The sequence below is a fragment of the Lathamus discolor genome, chromosome 5 (assembly GCF_037157495.1).
Source record: "Lathamus discolor isolate bLatDis1 chromosome 5, bLatDis1.hap1, whole genome shotgun sequence".
Classification (NCBI taxonomy): Eukaryota; Metazoa; Chordata; class Aves; order Psittaciformes; family Psittacidae; genus Lathamus; species Lathamus discolor.
In genome coordinates, this window is record NC_088888.1 from 110,663,817 (window position 1) to 110,681,580 (window position 17,764).

The window sequence follows — 17,764 nt, forward strand, 5'->3', positions numbered from 1 at the left end:
TCAGCCCCAAATCCTGCCTCCCTATGGGGATGCTACGGGGAGGATGAGCCCAGTGCCCAGTAGGATGTCAGGTACCATCCCATAGCCTCCCATCGCCTTCCTATCCGGCTGGCAGGGAGGGTTTTAATTGTTTCTGCTGGATTCTTACTCCTTTATTATCACATCAGTATCCTTCAGCCATGGCAATGTCCCACAGCAAGGAACTCACAGCTCATCCTTCCCCTCTCCCCTTCCACACCCATGTTGGGGTGCTGGGGGGTTGGGGGGGGGGGGCGGATATTTTAATGGAGCAATCTAAATTAATAAAAATAAAATAAATCAAAATCCCTGAATGTTAAACATTGGGCCTGCTGGGACAGTTTGGTCTCTATTAAAAAGCATTGCACATTCCTCTGGTGACTCAGAGGTTTTATGTGCTGAAGACGACAGTGATGTAGCAGTTTTTCTTTCACAAAGCCCTAAATGCTAGGGTTTGGGGGTTATTTTTTGATGCTTCGTGGTTTAGTGGATACCAGCCCAGGCTCCTTGCTGGGAGGATGCTGGGACCTGCACTGGGATCAATAGGGAAGGCAGAGGGTGCAAGCCTAGTCAGATGGGCAGGACTGGTGGGCGAAAGGAGAGATTTAGTTGCTGCTGAGCACAGAAATCCCTTATTGTTATTTTTTTTTATTGATTGCTGATCCTGTTTCATTAAACTTCAAGCTCTTTTTCCTTGGCGTGAGCCTGGCTGGGGGCAGCGTGAGCGTTTGGGACTGCATGACAATGGATGTGTGCCGGTGCTTTGCGGTCAGAGCCATCCTCTGCTCTTGCATAGGATCACTGGCACCTTGAAACCCACATCCTGCCCCAAACCACCACAGGGCATGTGTGCTGGTAATGCTGGGTTGGTTTCGGCTTCATGTCAGCATCTATAACATTGTGGTATCTATAAGTTATGGCAATGTCCTAGGGAAGCTGATCGCTAATTATCTCCCTCCCACCCAGCGAAAGCTGCTCCATTGCAGCCAAATGTCAACCATCAACAGCAAGGGGGACACAGCGGGTCCGGGTACCAGCAGGGATGAAGCTGCATCCTCATCCCGTGTCCAGCAGAGGATGGCATGGGGTGGGCATGCAAGAACAGAAAGAAAAAGATCCAGTCAGGGTGAAAACTCATTTGTCCGCCCTGCGGCGGAGGGGTGGGTGTTGGGGGTGGCTGCGGGGACTTTCCGACCACCTGATGGATGTTGGAGGAGCGGGGACGGCCGCTCTTCCCCCCTGAAATAGCCGCCGGTGGGAAATGAGTCACCAGTTTCAATCTGGTTTCTCGCCAGCCCGTCCCTGCCACCATCCATCAGACGGGGCTGAGCCGAGCAGACTTTTTCCCCCAGGGAAGATTCTTTTTTTTCCTGGGAAAACGAGGAGATAGGGGGTGCTGTGTTCCCAGAGGAAGAGCTGAGTAGATGGTTGGAGCATCATCCTGCCCATCTTCCACGTGCTGGCCCCGGGGGCTGAACATAAATATAGCAATCAAGAGGTAACAGCATCGTTGCTCCTGGATGCTCTGGGAGGCGGAGAGCCTCGGACAGTGGTTTTGCAGCTGGCCCCAAGGCTGTGTTTGGAGCCCCAAACCCATGCACGTCTATATGGACATGCCCACACTTCCCATGCCGTGGGTTAAAATCCTTTCCCTACAAAGCTCTTTCTCTGCCCTGAAATGTGGTTTTGGGATTTGCCTAAAATCAAGAGCTTTTCCCTGAAAAATCAGCCTGTGGTGCTAATAAGGTGAGTTTCCCACACCAGAATCAAGCTCATCTCCAGCAGGATCCCTCGCTTGCACTATGGAGGAGACATACAAGGGATCATACACCATATGTTGGAGCATATTTGGGGTCAGATCTACCATTTCCCCCCTCCATTTGAACAAAATATTGCTCCACAGCCTTTTTAACAGCTCCCCTGACATCCCATCTTCCACCCACCACCCATCCCCATGGCCTCCCGGTCACTGCGTTGCTCCTCGGAGCCGAGCATCCCATGCAACGCTCCAGATGTGGCTTCACGGGTGATGAATAAAGAGGGATAATGGCTCAGGGCATTTCTTCTGAAACTCAGATATTCTCTCAGCCTTCAGGCGCCGTCGTCTCAACGGCCTTAATTCATCAGTAAGAGGTAATTTGTGAAAGGATGGGTGATCTTCAGCAAAGTCTTATTGCTCCCTGCTCCACCGCTAATAAGTGGCTGCAGAAGGGTTTGAGCGACAGCTAAATGAGCACAATCGGGTTTTCAATAAAACTGCAATTTCTAACGAGATGACACAAATACTTGGCAGGGCCCCACCGAGCCCCCACCGCTCGCTGAGGCTGAGCTCTTGTGTTGCTGGCAGTATCTCTGTCGGTTTTATTTCTTGATGAACCTATTCATGGTTCTGCTTGGAGAAGGCTGCAGACTGTTGTCAAGCTGTGCTCTGCTTCGTGGGTTCACGCCAAGGTGGGCATGTGGTGATGGTGGTGGCAGCTAACATCCATGCGGCCCGTGCGAGAGCAGAGCTGAGGAGGGTAGAGCCATAGGGATGTTTGGGGATGGTGTGTCCCAGCATGGGGTAACCAGGAGGGTGGTCTGGGATGCTGGCACAAAAATTGCCTTGAATGGCAAATTTGGAGATGCTTCAAAAAAAGACATCACCTATCTTTGTTCTTTGTATAGGGCTGATGTGACAGGACTCCAAAAACCAGCACCAGGGGAAAGGTAGGAGCTCCAGAACCACCCGCAAGCAAAGCAGCTGCTGTGGAGGACTTCTGGTCTGGTCAGGGCAGTTTGGACCCAGAAATTCATTCAAAAGCCACCAAGATCATCACCAGTCCATCACCTTATTGTGGGTCAAAGCTGCTCCCCAGCTGCCCCAGCTTTCCAAGAGCTGCCCCATCAGCGCTGGGAGCAGCTCAGAGATGGAGATGGGTGGAGATGGCCATGTCCTGTGACTCCTGTGGCCACTAGAGGCAGAAGGATGAAATATCCCTGTCTTTATTACTTTAAACAAAGGCCCTCCTGGTCCCTTTTTAGTCCCTGTGTTTCATCACACTTGGGGCAGAAAGTCCCAGAAAGGCAGAATGGGACCTCCAGCGGGCTCTAGTCCCAGCCCTGCTCAAAGTAGGGCCAACGTCGATGCAGATCATGGTGCTCAGCACCAATCCAGACATGGTTCCAGCATCTCCAAAGATTAAACCTTGAGGCAGTGCCAAGAAGAGAAGCAGCCACATCCCTTGGTCCTTGGGGGTAATACCTCCCTTTCCCAATGCAAAGTGGAGCGTCTGTGTCCAAATCGGTCCTTCCCAGGAGCAGGGATGAAGGGCAGCAAGCAGAAATTACGATCTTCCTAGGTGTCACCTCAAGCTGAATCACTCTAGTCTCTCTGTTGCAGGAATATCGTCTTTGCTTCTTTCCTGCTTGATGTAAAGTGCGGGAAGGGATTGCTCTCCCCTTCCTTTCATGTTTGGTTTTTTTTCCTTAACGTTTCCCCAGTCCCTCAACTCATCTATTGCTGGCCCCAGCCTTATTTAAGCCACACTGTGGTGGAGACCTTGCAGTGAAGTCATCGTTGCCCACATTGCAACCAGGCAGAGGATAATGTGCTGCTTTGCCCATGAAGAGCTGCATCTGCATGGGTTTCTATCCCACCAGATCCTCCTGCTGCCCATCAAATCCCTTACAAGCTCATCCAACTCACTGAACTGGTGGAAGACCAACCTGAGAGAGAATCAGTTTATTTTCCCACCCAGTCGATTGAATCAGCTGCGACCCAGCTGCAACAGCACCCACAGCACCCTTTGCCTCTATAGTGATGGAGCCAGAGGGTACCCACCATGGCAGCCACCCCTGTTGAAAAAGAGCTACATTACCCCCCTCTTTGCATTCAATTTTGAGGTTCACTTTCCCCACCCCTGCTCAGAGCATCTGCCTCCTGCTCAGTGCAGGCAGGTCTCCAGGCAACCCTCAGCATCCTCAGCAGGGCTGCCAGTGGTCCCCACACATGGCCCAGATCCAGGTGCCTCTGTTAAGGTTTATCAGGAGTGGAGGATGCAAACAGGTTCCCATTGTGCCTGGCAAGTCCTTGCCTGCCAGCCAGCAGGACTCAGCTGGCTGCAGTGCTCAATGGCTGTGCAAGCCCCAGCTTGGTGAGGAGACACAGTGTGCCAGCCCCGCTCTCCTGCCCAGCCCTGAGCTGCTTGCTGGGGAGCAGAAATGGCTTGAACCTTCCTCACGCTCATCCTCACCCTGCCAGGGCAGAACTCAAAGCCCCCAGTCATTGCCAACAGGAGTAAATCAGCAGCATTGGTCTGTACCCCACTTGTGGCATTTATCAACCCCAAACTGGGGCAGTGAGGCCTTTTAAACTGTTCCTTCGTCTTATGAAAGCATCGCACTGAGGCTGCCCGTGAGCAGGATGTGGCCCTGGCATCAGTTGTCTGATTCTTGAAAAGCTACTGGAAAATCACCTCCTGGGCACCAGTACCCAAGCAGGGGCCAGGAAATGAGGTGATGCTCAGGGGAATGTTTTTCTTGATGGAGGGGATGGCTGTCCTATAAACACCAGGAGTTAATCAGGAAAATAATCCGGCAGCATCCAAAAGTGAACACGGGAGGCTTGGGTATGTCCTTGGCCCCTCCAGCCGCGGGGAGATCCATGAGACCTGGGGAACAACAAAACTTCCCAGCTCCCGAGTTTTCCAGCTCCTGCATCCTCCAGGCAGCTTTTGAATCCTCTCCATGTTTCCCTTGTGCCAGATCCCATCTGCTTTATGTCCGCTTTCTGAAAAGGATCGTTGCTTTTCGCTGCTAATTGCCTGTCACTTCGAATCCTCCTGCTCCGCCTCACCAGAGCTGTTCTTCCCCTCCCCTGCCCCAAAGCACGGAGGAAAGCGCTCAGTTGGACCTAACTTTGAAACAGAAATGCCCCAAAACCTAACCAAAATCCGAAAATTAATCCTAATTTTATCCTGATTTTACAGGGAGTCAATTGTCTCCAGATCCCAAACCCATTCCCTCCCCTGTACTGCTGATGGGAGTTTAGCTGGACCTGGAAAGACCTGGAAACGCTGCAAAACTGGGTGTTTCTCCTGCTTAGCAGGCTGGGTTTGGGCACCTCCGCTGTCAATCACCCCCCTCCACCCCTTTGTTAATTAGCAAGACTGTAAACAACGTCACCCGATGTCATTTGCTGCCTCCTGCTCCTGCCAGCTCAACAGCATCATTATCAATGGCTCAAACAAGGAGATGTGGAGGCAACCCCATTTGGCCGGGTTAGGGGAGAAAAGGCTTTGGCACTTCAATAAATGCTGAGAAATTACTATTTGGGGGGGGCTGCGGAGGGAGCAGCAGCACCAAGAGCTTGTGAAATTACCCCAGGAAAGGACAAAAGAAGCGCGAAGCCTTTCTCACTCTGGCTCAGCTGCTGCTCGGCTTTGCGTAAGAGGCAGGGAATATGGCCTTAATGAAAAAGCAAGTGATTAAGGAGGGATGAAGCAATATCTATATATATATATATCAAATAGGTATTTCAAGTTAAAAGTATCAATTATATATATATATCTTTGATAAAGCAGAGACTCTACCTCCAGCGCTCACCTGGGAGCATGATGGGGAACCGCTTCACCCCTGGTTGCCCATGGGACTGGCATGGCATAGCTCACCAGCCTTAATTTTCCACTGAAACACCCCAAATCCAGGCTTACATCTTGCCCCCAGCACTGGGCAGGTCCCCTCCAACCACTCCTATGATGCCGTTTCACCACTTTTGGCTGTTTTCATCAATTTCTAGATTTTTTTATGCCTGCCCAAGCACCAGCACGTCCGAGGTCTCACCCGGGGGTGAGCCATTTAATAGCTGTATCTGAACAAAAAAGGCGTTTTGCTCCGATCTCCAGCCCTTCCTAGGGAGTCATTACAAGAAATTACCAAGATAGGATCACAGCATGGAGACAGAATTTATTATTTAATTACTAAGGTGGGGCAGGGAAAGATGCTTGGGGGGGGGGGGGGTGGTCCTGGCTCAGTGCCGGCACCAGCAGGGACAGGCATTATTGCTGCAGGTCACCTAAATGGGGAGAAAAATGGGGTGATGCTGGTTTGCAGGAGAAACCACTGAAGGTCGAGACAGATTTGGCCTTTCCAAACCAAAGGCAGCATTTATCCCTGATGCTGGAATGGCCAAATCCAGCTCTCCACCTCGCGAGGTGCCGGCATGCGGCTGTGTCTGGCTTGCCGGGCGTTTCCATCATCTGTGAAATGCGAAGTTGGAATTTTCTGCTCCCCCCCTCCATCATCCACCGAGCCTGAAATCAATTATTCCCACCCGCACGCTTGCCATCGATGCACGACGTGGTCTGTAGCCGCACGGTGTTGCCGCAGCTGTGGCAGAGTGGGTTGGTAACGGGGTTGGAGACCCCTCCTTTGCCTCTTTCTGGGGCCTGAGGGAGAGAAAAGACCCCCATAGGAAGGGCCGAGCAGTGATTTTGGGTGTCCTTCTGGGGTTACCCAGCTGCTGGTGCCTTCAGATCCTTGTAACCCTCCGGGTCTGGATCAGGGCACACAGGGGCCACCAAGCAGCATCAGCTTTACACCCCCCCAGCCTCCATCCCAACCCCACCATCCCTGGGCTGCTCAGACACACCACACCTTCGGATAAGCACAAGGCCAGCATTCATCACCTCCTTCGAGGCTGCCCCCAGATCTGGGGAGGAGGAGGAGGAGGAGGAAGGGGTGAAGGCTGCAGGAGGAGGAAGAAGGGGTGAAGGCTGCAGGAGGAGGAGGAAGGGGTGAAGGCTGCAGGAGGAGGGGAAGGATGCACATCCCTGGTCCCCAGCTGCCGGCTGGCGCATCCCTCCGCTGGCAGCCCCCGGGGGTGGGCTCAGCGACGCACGTGTTCGGGGAGGGAGGTGTGGGGATGCGTGTGTACACTGTCTATATATACCACCGTGGCACAGGCACCGGAGAAGTCACAGATCAGAGGAGCCGGCAGCCGACAGCACACCCGCAGGTAGGAAATCCGCTTTTATTTTACATCCTGGGGAGGACTTGGCTGGGGATTTTTTTGTCTGAGGATGGTTTGTCCAGCTCCAATTCACCCAGAGGTACTCCCCTCCTTGCTAAGGGTTAAATGAAATGTCTCCCCAGAGAGAGAAATCCATCTCCCCTATCCCACAAGAGGAAAAGTTTCAGCTTTACCATCCAGCCCCAAAATCACCCGGAGTGGAGCCGGAGGGATGCAACAAGAGTCGGCACGGGCCACCTGCCCGAAGCCAGGAGGAAGCCCACGGGGTGATGGTGGGTTCCTCTGGGATGAGTAGGATTTTTAGGGGATTTTTTGGGGAGCTGCCGTGCCACGACTTTCCCCATTCAATATTTCTGCCCCTTTCTTTCCCAGCCAGGACTTCACTGGGGCCACCGCGGGATGCGCCGGGAGATGCCTGGCTGGCGAGCAATCCCTTTTTTCCTCTTGAAAAAGCACAAAAAGGAGGAAAACGGTTTATTTGTTGCTTTGATTTTTTTTAATCTCCCTCAGAAAAGCAGGAATGAACGGCTGAGACATGGGGGCGCAGGGAGAAATGTTCTTCCTGAGCTTTTTTACCTCTAAACAGCCTTTCTCAGCCTCTTGAGCCCACATCTGTGTTTACAGTCACGCCGCGGCATCTAATTTTGGCCAATTATGGCCAATTACCTGATTGAGGGGGTTCATAAAAAGAAAATGCTTCTTTTTCTGGCGAGCGCTGGGCATCTGCGGCCAACCCTGCCCCCGGCCTCAGATCTCACCGATTCTCCCTAAAATCCCCCCAAAAGCTGCTTGCACAAAGCCGAGCGGCATCGCCAGGGTTTGGGGGAGCTGGGGAAGTATTTTAGCCAGTGCCAGTGGGGGACACTGTCGGACAGTATTGTGCTTTTTCGGCTGGAAAAAGCTTTGACTCCTTCAATGCTGGCTCCCAATGGGGCTGGATCCTGCCCCTTCACATCTTTCTTGCCCTCTGGATCAGGCCTTGGCTTTGGGCAGTGTGGGATTTAGCAAGCAAAACATGAATTTGGGCTGGTTTGCTCCAGGTGTGGGAAGCGGGGAGCTCCTGAATGTGCTCCTCACGTGGCGGGACTGATCCTGACCTGGAAAAGCAAGAGCTTCGCTACATTTAAACCCTTGCAAAGGTGTTTGGGGAAGGATGTTGATCCTACTGCTGGGATAATCCCTTCTGTTAGTATCTCCCATAGGAAAAGGGGCTGCAGAATGCCAGGAGAGGGGAAGGGAGCAGCTCCCCAGCACTGCCCTCAAGCTCCTACCCCAAATCACATCAAATCAAGCGAATAAAACCCATCTCAGCAAGCACCTGCTTCCCCTTCCACCTCCTCTCCTCGGGTTATTCATGTCCCACATCTTTCCCGCTGCCCCCCAGATTAGCCCTTTCATACGGCTGCATCTCCCACATCATCCCACCCGGAGCAATAAATAAAAGCCTCCTGTCCCTACAGATAACCAGACCTTGCCATTATCTGAACTGCAGCCTGGATTTCTGAATAAACCCTCTTTCTTTCCCCCCAAAATATTAATGAGGGTAATTCCACTGGTTTGAAAACTCCGGAGGATGCACCCTCGGAGCAGCCTGTAGCAGTGGGGGGGTCCCAAAGCTGTTTTGTGAGATGAAGTGGTTATATCCTGGCGCACCCTCCCAGGATGGATAGGTTTAGTTTTCAGGGAGGAAGAGGAAGGTTCGTGTCCAGGAGCAGCCTCAGTGTCCGAGGAGCCATGGAGGTGGCGGTGGTATGACAGCGGGGCTGTCACAGCCTTTGCCAGGGTTGATGGCACCCCAAGAAGTGAAAGCAGTGGGACTGGTTGGTGAATCCCTTAAGAAATAGGGCCCAGGTTTGGTTTCTCCCCCCAAAAAGATGGAGCAAAATACAAAGAAATGGAAAAAAAATGCAAGAAAATGAGGAATAAATGGGGGAAAATGAGTAAAAAATGGGGGGGAATGGTAAAAAGGGGGGGGGATCAAAAAAATAAAAAAGGGGGAAGAATGGGGGAAAAAAGAGGCATCCCTCTTTTTCACATGGGTCTGTGAATGTGAAACTCAGGAAGGGCTTCGTGCCGTCACCACCCCATAACGTGCAACCCCCCTTGCCCCAAACCCCCACAGGCAGAAGCAAGAAAACCCCACCACCACACTTGGTCCTTCCCTTTTAATGGGCTGGTTTAATCTGGGGGGGTACACACCAATGCACAGAAGGGGGGTTGTTTCCCTCTTTCCCACTGCTGGCCGGGCCGGTGATGCTGGCAGGGTACCGCATCCCACTCGCCCGATAGCATCTTTCAATTAACAGGGAAGAAAAGCCGAGCCATAATCTCAGAGCCTCCTCCGCAGCCAGATGTGACCTGCTTAGCCCAGGACACTGGACTTGATGTCTCATGGGGACATAGGAACAGCGCTGGGGGGTGGGTTGCAGCCCCCTCCCTGGCTCTGCCAAGCCCCATTTTGGAACTGAGTGATTTTTGGGGGGGGGGGGGGGGGAGGGAGGGGGCTTGCCCTCTCCTGGGAGCTCTCTGCCACACCTCTGACTCATACCGCCAGCCAGTTTTAATGAGACTCAATGAAGATTAAGCCTCAATCCTTGCTCTTATCAGCTTCCCCTTGTACTGTCCAGCAAACGGCAACTGGGAGCTGCCAGGCTCTGTGTCACTGCCTGGATGGCAGGGACCAAAGGTGACTGCAGTGCTGGCTGGGGACCCCACCGGGTGTTCTGCCTCCACTGCAAAGAGTTGGGCTGCCCTCCCCACCTTGGTAGAGTGGGAAAGAAGTGGGGATCCCCAGGTGCTAAAGTCCCCCCAAAAGCAGCCTGAAATGGTGCTGGAGCAGCACACGGGTTGAGAAGCCACTGTTACTGAGGTCTTCCTCACCTCTGAGCATCCCAGTGTGGGGGTTTCTGGGTGCTGCTCCAGTGGTGGGACCTCAGTGCCACCAAGGGTAGCACCAACCTTCACACCCCTATCCTGCTCCTCTCCATCACCTCCATCTCCTGCCTTGCTGGTTTATAGACCTTATAAACCAGCGCCAGGACCTGCTCCCAAGGACCGTGGGGATGTAGGCTCCCTTTTGCTGGAGGCGTGAGGGTGCGGAGCGGAGCAGGAGGACCAACCTTCCTGCTTGCAGATGGCCACGGGAATGCATCAGGCTAAATCTCCAGGAACTGGGAGGGAAGCACACAACCTTGATCATGTCTCTTAATCGCTGCCTGTCACCGATGTTGGCAAAGGCGGACAGGACACACGCGGGTTCTTTGGGAGCTGGCTTTGCTGCTCCACACTGGGTGGGCTCAGACCCAAACAATCCCTACCAGCGGCAATGGCTGAACCCTCCAGAGAAAGGTGTGGCACCACCACAGAAACAACCCAGAGGGGAAACCGGAGCGGGACATCCTCACCCAGCTCCAGTGATGCTCAGACAAGGAGCGCCCTGCTCAGGGGACAGCCAGGGACGTGCTGCCCCAACACGTCCCCCTGCTAAAATAAGCCCCGTCCGGGACGCATGCCATGAGATAGGCTGGAAAAAATGAAGCTGGGACACACCGGATCTGTTTTTGAGAACGAGGAGGCACCCGGGCTCCTTTCCTGAAAGGATAATTTTGACCGGGAGACCGGGAACACGCGTGTCTGGGTTGGGGAGGGGGAGGACGGGCTGAGGACGGCACTTTTCGGTGCAGGTGCGGGGCTCGGGGGTGCCGGTGCTGTCCTGGCTTCACGGGTTCTCCCTCTCCCGCGCCGCAGCCGCTGCCGGTGCCGCCATGAGGGCTGTGCTCTGGGACCTGCTGCTGCTCTGCCTCTTCGCCCGGGCGCGGGGCGACTGCCGCGGGGACTGCCTGCACTGCGACCGCCACCTCTACCGGGACAGCTTCGACGTCCTCGTAAGTGCCTCTGCCCGCTGGCTTGTCCCCTGCCGTGGGCAGCGCCGGGGGTGTAGCGCCTCCTGTATCCCCCTACACTGGCTGGGCACCTTCCTCTCTGTGCTGCGCTGGGGTTTGGGGTCTGGGGAGGATTGTGGCTGCTGGTTAGTGCCAAACCTCACGGGGAAGGTGCCACGTGCCGTCACTGCCCCTCCTCCTTGGGCACCCCCCAGGGACACCATCCAGAAAGACGCAGACTCCAAATCAGCTTCGGGAAGTGATGGGGACAAGGCTGCAATGGCCCAAGGAGAGTCCTAAGAAGGTCCCAAGACCCTGAGCATTCCCAGCTTTCCTGCCCCGTGGCTTGCAGCATCACTGTCCCTACCTATACCAAGCCCAGACTGCTGCCAATGCCCACCCCATCCTCCAAGAAGCCACCCAAATCTCCCTCTGAGCCCCATCAGGATGGGACCAGCTTTGCAGACGGCTGCTGAACCACAGTGTTTGTGGGGGCTGGGCATCAAGCACCCTGCAGACCCTCTCACTGTCTTGATTTGCCTCCAACATTGGATGGAAAGAGCCATTAAAGAGCATTTTTGTTCGGTTTTTTATTTCAGCCTCTAATCCTTTCTTTTCCCCTCTGCTGAGCCGTGGCTGTGCCCTGGCCAGCAGCATTTCTTTCCCTCCTGCTTTCCCTCCACTCCTGAGGGATCATCCATCGCTTCCCCCCTGCCTGCTCACCAATTTATAAGCAATGATAAACCATAGCAGGTTGAGACATCCACCTGAAAGGAGCCAGCAGCTCAGGAAGCCCCCAGGGCTTGGGAAATATCCCTGCAAAACCATGAGGGACCGGAGAGTTCCAGGGCTCTGTGGAGATGCTGGAGCCACTCCAATGCCATTCCCTTGCAGGCAAATCCTTCTGCATTCCCATGTCACTGCCACCATGTTCCGGAGGGTGATTGCTCTGGTTTTGCCCCAGCGTGTTGTTTTGCAGTCTGAAGGTACCAGTGTCTCTGCAGCCCCTGCCTTCCTGCCTGGTCCTGCTTCTGGAGCTGCATTTTTCCCTGTTTTCCCTGGCCAGCAAGATGGAGAAGAGATGGGATGGTTGCTGGCTCATGGGTCAGTACAAGGCTGTATCTCAAAGGGAGTAGTTTGTACCAGGAGCAGAGGAACCTGGGTTTTTTCAGGGCTCAGTGTGAGCTGGAAGAAACGCCGTGGTGGGATTTGATGCAATTGTCCACCATTTCCATAGCAACTTCCAAAGAAGTCCCACCAGTGGTGTGGATGATCCATACTTCAGGGGTAGAAATAAGAGATCCCCCTGAAGTTACAGGCATGTCTGCGCCAGCATCGCAGCTGCCAGGGAAGGACAGGGACAGCTGGTGGAGCTGGTCTTCAATGTACGGATGAATCATCTACGTCCTGGTACCCCAGAGTCATCTAGGATGGTGTAAACTGATGGTGGCACCACTGATGCCAGCTGAAGGTTGGAAGGAGCATCCCAAGGTAGTTTGAACCCTGGGCATGGAGGAGTGTTGGCTAGTGTTTGCTGAGGATTCCCAAAACTCTGTGGGCTGGCCTGGTGGCAGAAGCCATTTCCATGTGAATTAAGACCACAACACAACGGTCAGAGACCCTGGGATGTTTACGGTGCTGCTTTTTGGATGGATGATAGGACACCTGCGGTAATTCTTCTTGAAGCCTATCCGCTGATGCTCATCAGAGCTGCTACCTGAGTGTGATCCATCAACCTTTTGTCTCCAACGTGGGCCACTGCCAGGACACTGTTCATCAGCTGCAGATGCTGCCATTGCCTTGGAGATCCCAGGACAGGATCTTGGCTCAGCACAGGATACACTTGGTGTGTCCACACGGACCCTTATCACCACCTCACTGCTTGTCTGAAGAGCCTGGCTGCCCTCAGGGGTGGAAATAGCCAATTGCTGAAAGCCGCATGCTTGAACTGCAGCCCTGGGACACCACACTGGGACTTGTAGCACCTCCCTCTTGCCGAAGCTAATGAACCCATGGTGAGGAGAGTTTGCAAAGGTTCTGGTCTTGGATATGGCCTGTAGCAGTAAGACACACTGATGTGTGTCAGCATGGGCTCCTCCAGCTGGTATTGAGCCCACCATGAAGCTAATACTGGGATGGAGACACTCCAACACAAGCAAAGACAACCCTTTCCTTCTGGGCACTCCAGCCCTGGTTTCTTCGGGTATTTTTTGGTTTGGTTCTTCTACATTCTTCTCCTGGATGGTTTCCCCTGGGTGCTGGGATTAGTGGTACCAGCCCACCTGGGGCTATCACCCCACAGCAGTGGCGGGTCTATGGCCTGCCTCAGTGCATGAGGCCTCTTAGAAAGGGATAAGACACAAACATGGAAGAAGCCAAAGGGCACCTTTTTAATGCGGCTTGATGACTTTTGAAGGGATGTGGTGATTTGAGTGGGTTTCTGAGGGCTGGGAGAAGGCAGATGTCACATGTCTTTGAGGAAGGCGTGAAGGAGGACTTGGGAAGCTATGGGCTGGTCAGCCCCACCTCCGCTGTTGGGGAGGTGGTGGAGCACATCATCCCACAACGCATTTCTGAACACACGCAAGACAAGGAGGTCGTCAGTTGTAGCCAGCAAGGATTTATGAAGGGGAAGCAGTGCTTGACCAAACTGACAGCTTTCTGCAGTGAGACAAAGCTTGTCTTGGCTTTCATCAGACTTTGACATTGTCTCCCATGACATCCTCATAGAAAAGCTGCTGAAGCACAGGATAAACAGGCAGTGAGGCGGCCTGAAACCTGGAGGACCTTGACATCTTCGTTAATGACTGGGATGATGTGGCAGATGCACCCTCAGCAAGTACCAGATGATGTAGAGCTGGGAGGTGCAGACTGTGGACCACAGGGTCGTGCTGCCATCCAGAGGCACCTTGCCAGGCTGAAGAAATGGGCTAATAAGAATCTCACGAAATTCAACAAGAAGAGCAAAGTCCTACCCCTGGGGAAGAACAACCCATAGGCAATGCTAGAGGTCCCTTCCCACCTCTGCCATCCCATCGCTGGGTGATTTTCTGGCCTTGTGCCCAGCTAAAGTTCCAGCAGTGTGGAGCATGCGGTGATGGAATGGGATCATGGATGTCAACTGGGAAGTATGGAGCATATCCAGCAAGGACTGGAGCATCTGGAGAGGAATGGTGAGCCGTTGCCATGGCTCTCCAGTGTCTCCACTGCCACTGGGAGCCCAGAAACAGGATTTAGGATGGGGCACGTCACTGAATGAGGACAAGCAAGGGCTGATGAGCTGCCGGCACCTATCCATGGGAGTCTTCCACTGCATTGCATCACTGGACAGGCTGGAAGTGGGGGGATTCCAGAACACCTGGCATTAGGGTTCACCACACCGTGTACCAAACCCCATCTGATGCCTATCCCTGTGTTTCCCATGCAGGTCTGCATCCTGGAGTGTGAAGGCGAAGCTGTGCCACGGGCCACTTGGGAGCTGTGTGCCGCTGCCGCTGGCCGACCCGCCCCGCGGCCCCGCGACCTGCAGGACGCTGGCGATCCCTGGCATGACGCGGTGGCAGCGGCGCCGGTGAGCCCGCTGCAGGTAAGCGAGCTGCTGCGGCGACGGGAGGCCGAAGATGAAGGTGTCGGAGAGGAGCCAGGAGCCTTCCTGCAGCCCCCCGAGGACATTTCCCGACGACTCGGCAGTTTCCCACGTGGGACACGTGGCTCGTGGCCGGCACCGATGGCCAAGGGGGTGCAGAAGCGGTACGGGGGCTTCATCGGGGTCCGCAAGTCGGCGAGGAAGTGGAACAACCAGAAGAGGTTTAGCGAGTTCCTGAAGCAGTACCTGGGCATGTCACCCCGCTCCAGTGAGTACGACATTGCCGGTGGCATCAGCGAGCACAACGAGATCTAAAGGAGACCCGCGCTGCCCGGCTAGGTCCGCCATGGCCAAAAAAGTCAACCCTCTACCCCTCTCCTCCTCATGTCCATGGGTGCAAATTAAAAAGGGAGTCAAACAAATTAATTTGGAAATGGCAAATTAGAGACCAGGGATGCTGAGGGCGGCCGTCGGCATCTCGGCATCCGGAGGGTGTGCGGGGAAAAGTCCTTTGCTGTCAGCTTTCCTCTGCGGGGGAGAATGGGCACAAAGGTGTTGTCCTCCACACCAAGCAGATCGAAGGGTGGTTCCGCACCCCCCCTCCAAAGCATGTACAAATCCCCTAAAATGAGTTCAGATTTATTGTAATTGAAAAATTAAAATAAAATTTAAAATCGAAAAATTAAAAGAACTTTTAAAAATTCAAAACTAATCCGAATTTTTACAGTGTGAATAAATAATTTTTTAAAGAAGAAAGTGAAATTGCTTTTTTAGAGTGGAAAAATAAACTGTAAAAATAAAAAAATAATAAATGTCAAAAAAAGAAAAATTAAAATAGTTAACACAGTTAAATTAAAAAATAAAAAATAAAATAAATATTTAAAAATAAAAAATAAACTAAATTTTAAAAACGTGGAAAATTGAACTAAATCTGAAAAAAATTAAAATACATTTTTTTATTTTTTAAAATTTTTTAAATGGTTTAAATGAGAATAAAATAAATAAGAAATTAAAATAAATATAAATTAAAATAATAAATTAATATAAGTTAAAGTGGAGCCTCTTCCATTTAGATATTAAATAATCCTCCCCAAACACTCCAGCTCCATGATCCCAAACTGAGCAGTGGGTTGACCCCCTGCCCCTGGGAGCAGTATGTTCCCTCCACCCCTCTTGGGGTGCTCGCAGCCCCCTGCCACTCCAGCTGCCAAGACCCATCCCCTTCCCTATCTCTCCAAATTGCAAATTTGGGAGAATTTTAGTTTTTTCCCCTTTTTTTTTGTTTCTTTTTCCTTTTTTCCCCTCCCCTGGGTGGCATCTCCCTAAATTAGGGGATGTACCCCTGACCCCACAGCCCCTGGGGAGCCCCTGCTCCCTCCATGAGGCTCAGCTCCTTTTTTTTTCTTTTTTCTTTTCTTTTTTTATTATTTTTCCTCTTTTTCTTTTTTTTTTTTTTATTTTTCCCCCTTGTTTTTCCCTTTCCTTTCTCTATTTTTTTTTATTTTTTATAGCGTTCCGGCACCGCATCCCAGCACCTTCCGCCAGGCACAGGCAAAACTAACCCTGCTCCTGTCCACCCCAGCAGCCTCCATCCTCCCTCTGACGGACCCCAAAGCGCTTCAGACTCGCATGCGGGCAGAAAAATCACTTTGCTCTTCACTCACTAAAGCCAGATTTAAGCCGGAACCTGACGAATTTCGGCCTCCACCGGTGACGGGAGTGAGATGCCACGGGGAGGGCGGGAGAAGAGCACGGGGGAGCGGGTGGGAATTTGAGCAAAATAAGGAAAAAAGGTGAATTTTGAAAAAAAAAATTGGATTTTGGGTTGTTTCCTTTTTGCGTTGGCCACTGTCAAAAAGCCACCCTGGATCCAGTGAAAATCATCCCATCTCACACGCCTGGTGCCTTCCCAGCAGTGGGAAGTGGCATTCCCTAGTTGGGGCTTACTGCTTTCCACAGGCTTTCATCTTTTCGGATGGGGGATGCCCAGGGGTCACATCCCATTGGGCTCCATCCCTGCACATCCAACCTGATGGCTACCACAGCAGTGACCAGCTCCAACCCCTGCACTCAGAAAGCACCTGTAAATGTCTGGGGCTTTTTTCATTTTTCCCTATTTTTTTTATTTCCCCCCATTTTTAAAAGTGTTTTCCTTGCTTTTTAAAGCCTCTGGGGTTGACTTCTTTGCTCAGCACCACCAACCGTGCGCGTGTCCTCCTCACGTCCCCCCCTTGGCATGCATCGTGTCCCAGTCTCCGTGCCAGGATGCGGTTTTTCCGTGTCGCTCCTAGGAGAATCGTTGGAGCCAATAGGTTCTCCTGCCTAATTTGCTCCCCCCTAAAACAAAATAAGACAATAAAAGCATATCTTGGGAATGACTTCGCTCAGGTCTCACCCAGAGCGCTGCCCTTCACTGTTTGTACGGAACAAATAGAATATAATAATCCCTATGGAAAAGAAAAAAAAATGGAAAAAAAAATATCCCAAGATCTTGTTCTTTTTAATTGTTTCATACAAAGATTTCTCCATTAAACTTGTACATAGCAAAAGGATTAATAAATTAGTTTACTGTTTCTACGATACTATTCCGACTGGCGACCGTCAATGCCTGTGGAGCAGGTCCCTGCTGTGCCCCCGTTTCTCCCAGACATGGGGAATGCTGGATCATCCTGCTCCACTGTGGAATAATTTGGTTTTAGGAGGGGGGAAAAAGGGAGATTTTGCTACATTTGTGTTATTTGCAAAGCAGGATGGTGGAATTGGCACTTAGGAAAGTGGTGGTGTCACACACACGCCCCTTAACCGAAAATAGGGTGGACTGGGGAGTTACTGGGGGTGAAAAAAGGGATTTTAGGCTTTTAGAGAGAGAAAAGGAATTCCTATCTGGCTCCATTCCACCCACAACCCTTTTCCATAGGGATAATGAGGGCACTTGCACCCACAGCCCCCAGCGTCCCCAGCCCAATTGGAAATCGGGGGGGTTTGCTCTCAAAAGCCCCCAGATTTGGGGAGAAGAGTGACATCACCACAGCTCCCAGTCCCTTCCTCTCTCCACTTTATTTCCCCTTTTCCCATTCGTTTTTCACCTCCACACGCGTTAAAAAAACCCCAATAAAATCAAGTTATCAAGGGGGTTTTGCATGAAAAAGCAACTTCTCAACTTGACATCAGAAGGCCCTGAGACTCTGCTGAGCCCATCCTGCACATCACCCACATGAGTCTAGCATGTATCAGGTTCAAAAGTTGCTGGATTTAGGGTATTTAGGG

General features: G+C 52.3%; 1 protein-coding gene across 1 annotated transcript; it reads left to right on the forward strand.

Annotated features, from left to right (window-relative positions):
• The first annotated feature begins 6,988 nt into the window (after positions 1-6,988).
• Positions 6,989-16,222, forward strand: PNOC (prepronociceptin). The gene is made up of 4 exons (XM_065679227.1): positions 6,989-7,015; positions 10,778-10,914; positions 14,339-14,765; positions 16,009-16,222. Exons 2-4 carry the CDS (start codon positions 10,795-10,797, stop codon positions 16,056-16,058), a joined length of 597 nt encoding a protein of 198 aa, XP_065535299.1. The 5' UTR covers positions 6,989-7,015; positions 10,778-10,794; the 3' UTR covers positions 16,059-16,222.
• The last annotated feature ends 1,542 nt before the right edge of the window (positions 16,223-17,764 follow it).

Excerpts from the sequence above, each read along its gene's own strand:
- PNOC (XM_065679227.1), top strand. The coding sequence starts at position 10,795 with ATGAGGGCTGTGCTCTGGGACCTGCTGCTGCTCTGCCTCTTCGCCCGG. Across the intron at positions 10,915-14,338 it reads GGGACAGCTTCGACGTCCTC|GTCTGCATCCTGGAGTGTGA; the intron begins GTAAGTGCCTCT and ends TTTCCCATGCAG. Across the intron at positions 14,766-16,008 it reads GGGCATGTCACCCCGCTCCA|CGTTCCGGCACCGCATCCCA; the intron begins GTGAGTACGACA and ends TATTTTTTATAG.